The sequence below is a fragment of the Rosa chinensis genome, chromosome 2, assembly GCF_002994745.2.
Source record: "Rosa chinensis cultivar Old Blush chromosome 2, RchiOBHm-V2, whole genome shotgun sequence".
Taxonomy (NCBI): domain Eukaryota; kingdom Viridiplantae; phylum Streptophyta; class Magnoliopsida; order Rosales; family Rosaceae; genus Rosa; species Rosa chinensis.
This window is the reverse complement of record NC_037089.1, coordinates 24,560,298-24,566,464: the sequence shown is the minus strand read 5'-3', so window position 1 is coordinate 24,566,464 and position 6,167 is coordinate 24,560,298. Positions and strand designations below refer to the sequence as shown.

General features: G+C 36.5%; 1 protein-coding gene across 1 annotated transcript; it reads right to left on the bottom strand.

Moving 5' to 3' along the window:
• Positions 1-278: 278 nt before the first annotated feature.
• LOC112188692 (ABC transporter G family member 1) lies at positions 279-4,786 on the bottom strand. Its single transcript, XM_024327862.2, has 8 exons — positions 4,185-4,786; positions 3,456-3,535; positions 2,187-2,651; positions 1,988-2,074; positions 1,751-1,876; positions 1,451-1,642; positions 1,264-1,350; positions 279-1,188 (listed from the first exon to the last, which is right to left on the bottom strand). Exons 1-8 carry the CDS (start codon positions 4,663-4,665, stop codon positions 556-558), a joined length of 2,151 nt encoding a protein of 716 aa, XP_024183630.1. The 5' UTR covers positions 4,666-4,786; the 3' UTR covers positions 279-555.
• Positions 4,787-6,167: the final 1,381 nt, after the last annotated feature.

The following is a 6,167-nucleotide window of genomic DNA, read 5'->3' as shown; positions in this document are numbered from 1 at the left end:
GGAAAAAAGAAAAAAGGTTTGCAGCTGCCATGTCAGTGAGTTTTACCATTTTGTTTTTTGTTTTTTTTTTTTTTTTGTGGGTTTTATATTAAAAAAGATGTCAAAAAAAAAACTCAGTATTATGGAACATGACCAAATAAATAAAAGAAAATTTTTCGTTGAAAAACTTAGATAATATAAAAAATGAAAAAAAGTTAGAAAAACAAAAGAGTCAAGAGTTTTTTTTTCATATTAATAGAGAGCATTTAATAAGGTCAAATATAAATAAGGGCAAAACATGGAATGAAATTAGTTATTTTTTCAAGGTAGTAAATACATATATTATAATCATAAATGAATCCACATGGCACAAGATAAGTGGGGAAGGTAGAAAGGGAAAGGTTGGAGGGGAAGGTTGCTAGCATTCCTTCCTCTCTTTCTTTTTGGTCCAAGTCATTTCAAGTTTTCAACCGTAGTAGAATACGGGCGTGTATTCTACTTACATACTACATTAGTACATACAACTATAGTTTTGCTTACACTGAGGGCTAGGTGGATTGGTTATCTGTGAACTGTTCAGTGTTTGGGAACACCAACAAGAAGAGCTTTGATCATTGGCACAACCTTTTCACTTATCTTTATTATTCCCAAAAACATCAGCCTGTAAACAATTACCATTCCCAACAAAATGGCAAGATCAACCCACTTAGAATAGCCCATCTCCACTTGCCAAGTACTCTTCAATATTTCTTCACCTGTAATGGTGGGTGGCCCTCCTGCTTGGTTATTGGGGAATGTTCGTCCTTCAAACTCATTCTTGTAGAATCCTTGATTTGCATACTTGTGGAATGCAATGTAGTACATTGGGTATCTCCAAAAGGGCTTCGGAAGATCGTCTGGCAAACGGAAGAAACCTCCATTCAACATCATTATTCCTTGAATCCCAGCACCTGTGATGATCCCCATGAGGAAATCTGGCACAATGCTTGCTACAATCATCATCAGGCTCTCAACCAACATCAGACACACAAATAGAACCAATGCAAAATAGGCGAAGTGGTCAAAGCTCTTCTGAAGGCCAACAAGGTAATAGGCAATTGCTCCAGGAATTAAGGATACCATTAGCAAATATGGAATGGAGGAAAGTGTGTTTCCAACCACATATGCAGCAACGCCATAGTGCCCGTTTAATCTTTCCCGCCCGAAGATCTGGTTTGTGACAGACAAAAAAGGGTCAAAATCATCAACAAAATATATATGCAGTGACCAAAAATGCTTACTAACCTTCATGTCTTCAACAAAAGAAGGGAATCCACCAATTGCCATGAAAGTCAAGAATGATGCAACAAACATGAGCATTGATCCTCTAGCCTGAAAAATTGCATTCATTTTGAAGTTACCGTATTATATATTGGCTAATGTAATATAACATTAGCAGACAAATATCTCACTGATAATTTCACCAACTTACCTGTATTGACCCAAAAGTGGAGCCGATGTCATGAAAAATAGTCCCTACACATAAGCACAGGGCAATGTAAATTGCAAGTCGAAGCCAGTAGTAGCCTAGATCGCGATACATGTTCACAAATGATCTCCTTGTCAAAACCAGGCATTGAGTTATGAAGTTGGCATGGCTTCCCTTCTCCAGAGCTCCACCTCTCTACATTACAGTAAAAAGAGTTGGGTACTCATTAGCCTTTCTTGTTTTCTGTCCTGGATACCTACTAATGCTGAAATTGATTATGGATCATTCCAAAGAGTAACTAACCTGTTGGCAAATCTCATTTACCCTGAGGTGAACTTGCTTTAAAGTATTTGAAGACTCGTATGATCTTATGAGAATATTAATTGCTTCCTCAGTGCTTGTTTTGCCATCATGTCCTTGTTCGATGTCCTAATTTCAGTACGCAAGTTGACTTTTCACTATTGCATAATCAAGCTATATTTTCTAGCAACAACTTAAAAGGTGATTTTAATATAGTTAGTTATTTATAAGAAGACTTACAACATCAAAGTCCTTGTTAATTGTTCTAAGGTAATGATCCGATGGGTTTGTCATAGTTGGACATGGGAAGCCATTTGAAGCAAAGAACTGCACCAGATAGGTTATATATATTGTTTATTTCGTTCTAGAAAGTCAACTGTATGCTAATGAAAGTTAGAATGATCATGAATTCACATTCATTGAAGAATGAAAATAATACCTGTTCTGCCTTTGAAGCAGGGCCAAAATAGACTGTTCTGCCAGAGGAAAGAAGGCAGAGGTTTTGGAAAAGCTCAAAAACTTCACTGCTAGGTTGATGAATTGATGCAATTACTGTCCTTCCATCCCGGTGAGCCAGCTTCACAATGCGTTTCATGACGTGGTAAGAAGCAGCACTGTCTAGCCCACTAGTAGGCTCATCAAGGAAGAGAAGCTTGGGACGAGTCAAGATTTCAATGCAGATGCTAACTCTTCTTTTTTGTCCACCACTGAGACCTTTTCTGCTCCAACCTCCTATTCTTGTGTTCATGGAGTCTTGCAGGCCCATCTCCCTTATTGTCGTCTCTGCTCTTTCCTTCTTTTCTGCTTTCGACATGGAGTTAGGCAGTTGGAGCTGCGCCGAGTAATACACAGCTTCCCTTACTGTTAAGGTTGTCATTAGTGTGTCATCTTGTGTCACATATGCCTATATATACCAAATGAGAAGATAGACATGAGAACTATAATTGAATTCTCTAAGTTAAGGAGAGCATCGAATATTATTTCTTATATATATAGATTGAACTTCACAAGTTAATTTCAAAGCGGAGTTCCGCTCTGGATAGGATCAGTATGTATGTATGTATGTATGTATGTATATATATATATATATATATACAGATCCTATCCAGAGCGGAGTTCCGCTTTGAAATTACGGAGTGAACTTCGAGTTTTGGGTCACTTTTAGGTTGCATATCCACATCTCGACCGTTCAGTTTTTAGGTTCTAGTGTATAGATCATCTCTGCAAATTTTCAGCAAAATTGATGATCGTTAAAGTATCCAACTTGTTTAAACCAACTGACGAACTGAATCTGTCAACCTGAACCGTACTAGCTTTAAGGCAGTTATCAATGCCTTAACGATCATCAATTTGGCTGAAAATTTGCAGAGATGATCTATACACTAGAACCTAAAAACTGAACGGTCGAGATGTGGATATGCGATCTAAAAGTGACCAAAAACTCGAAGTTCACTCCTTAATTTCAAAGCGGAACTCCGCTCTGGATAGAATCTGTGTGTGTATATATATATATATATATATATATATATATATATATATATATATATATATATATATATAACTTTGAAATTGCCAAGGCATGAAAAACCAAGTTTCAAAAGGTCTCAAACTGACCAGTTGAGTGACGTTACCCCATTTCACAATTCAGATGACAATGTGATTGTGGGAATTTGTGGTGTCAAGTCAAGGTTTCATTCAATTTTCTTACCGAGGTTCCGCAAACAAGTTTTTCTTTGCGGCCATTGATCAGGATCTTCCCTCTCTGCTGTGTGTTTGAATTTAGCCTTCCTGCATTAGTTTGAGGTTTCTTTAGTTTGTTGTTGTTACTTAAATCGATGAGAACATAATAGTAGATACACCTATAGATTTATGGATGAATACTTAAGCTGGAACCTACCCTATTCCTGTTCCTCACCCTTTAGTGTACATATCATCACAACACCAACACCTATTCAAGATGCCCTGACTAGCATCATGGTTGGAGTTCATTTGACATTATTTGCTTTCCAATTGCTGAAAGCGTTTTATAGTGCTTTCTGAAGTAGCACAATTAAGTGCTTCCTTAGAAAGTACTTCCAAGTGCTTTGACAGGAAGCAGTAGGCTTTTGAATTTGAAATTAAAAATGTGCTACCAAAAAGTTTTTTTAGAAGAAAAGCTGCTACTGAACAAAAACCATTACGTAAACTCATAAAGAAATCTCAAATGGGCCCTTAATTTCATAATATTCTAGAATTGAAGAAGAATTTAAAAGGGCTCTGCCAAGTAATTGACTTTATCAAATCATTCAAACCAGCTAGGATTGCATATATATTCACCAGGATTGCATATTTACCTGTATTAATATATTGCAAGAATATGATTTGGGAATGTTTAACAGGAATTATATTCAATTCACAAAATTGAACAGCAAGTACCAAGAAGACAAAAATCAAGTACCTGCTAAAGCATCCAAAAGGGTAGATTTGCCACAGCCAGAAGGGCCCATAATAGCCAAAACCTGACCAGGTTGAGCAAACCCAGTAAGCCCCTGCAAAATCATTCTCTGCCCACCTTTCCCATCACCTACTCCAACCCACAGGTCCTCCCATGTCAAAGGAACAAGCATAGTACCACTTCTGCTTCTAACATAAGCACCACTTCTGCTTCTAACATAAGCACTTTGATCATCTAGTGACTTTTTAACCACAGAAGCAGCGGCGGCGGCGGCAGCAGTAGTAGTGCCATTGACTTCAACGCTAAATGGGAAAATCCTGTCCATACTAGAAGATAATGAGGATATGCCATCTTCTACAGAATCATGATCATTATGATCAGCACTTGCCTCAAACCTGGGGTCTTCCGCAGGTGATAATAGTACTGTTGAGGAGCTTGGACTTGGTGCCCATCTGGGAAAACTAGCTGGAGAAGAAGACTCCATGGATATGGCTTTCCCTGTTTCTTGGGTGAAGGGAAAGAGTTGCAGAGTGTTACAAATGCACTTCTCCACTCACCAACTAGTATTTAAGGCTTTTCAGAAGCTTGTGAACCTGGTCAGGCTTATAATTAAGTTGGACCTCATTGCCATGACAAAATTTATTCAGCTCAGCCGCCGTAGGACCACTTGGTTAATAATTTTTAAGAAAAACATTTGGAAAACTTGGGTATCAAGTATTAACGCATTGTGCTGTCATCAGTTCAAAAGGTGTACGTGTTCATGCATGGCTCCATGCAGCTTCATGATTTGTTTAGCCATATCACACTATGGAATTTAGGTACATTAAATACTATATTTTTGTGGAGGTAGTTAGGTACATTATATACTATATTTTACTCTTCTGTGATAAAAGGCGTATACTACATTATTGCACAGTCTTCTAGAGAGAGCTTCGCTACTTCACAATCGGAAAATTTAGTGTCTTCTGGTTAGTTACGTTAAATGCTATATCATTTCAATTTCAGGTGTACAGTTCGTGCTACCATATACAGCCTAATTGAGATCGAGTTATTCATTCAGCTTCGTATGTCATACAATTGATGATTTAGGATGATAATCAAAGGTCAAACTTTTCTCATAAATGTGATCATCTTTTGGCTAAATGATGATGATCTTTGCCGCAAATAACTTCATATTAGTTAACAAAATCAAGACATACTTCATCATAATTTAAACCTATTGATGTGCAACTAAATCGCAAACATTTTAGCTGAGCTAAATTTCAACCTCTGATTAATTACAAAAATGATTCTTACCCAATCACCTGGTGTGGTAATATTGGTCAAACGGCAAGAATGGAAATACTGAAAGGTCTTAGTTGAATAAAAAAGAAATAATTCACTTCAAAGAAAAAAAATATAACACAAATAAAATACAGTATAAATGAAAATAGGGCTACTGATAATAAAATAAAATATTTCATATTTTGATTGGAATACAAACAAACAAAAAATTCTTAAGAAAATAAATAAGTAAATGAGGAGAGTCTTAACTTAGAATAAGAAAATAGAAAAAAGGGAGATACTGAAATCCTAAGCGTGGTTTTTGGTTAGCGGAACCTGTTAAGATGCTATAAGGAATACTTTTTTTTTATTCCATTACTGCATTATACCTAATGAGTTTTAGATACCTTTTTTTTGAATTGTTGGAAGTAAAAAAACAAAACAAAAAAAAAATTAGTATCATATAAGGCTTATGCTAGTAGTACCTCATGTCTAGCGTTCGAGTCCCAACTTCCAATACATTGTGGTCAGCAAATTTGAGGGGTCTTCAAGTTCATGCCCATTTTGATGATTAGTCTAATTTTACTGAGATACCCTCGTGGACCTCGATTAGAATACTAACTGGGATGATATTTTACTAACTCGTAACCGATATGAGTTAATTACCACCTCATCAAAAAATATTTATGTTTCTCCAAAATTGTATCTGATCCCTTAAAACCA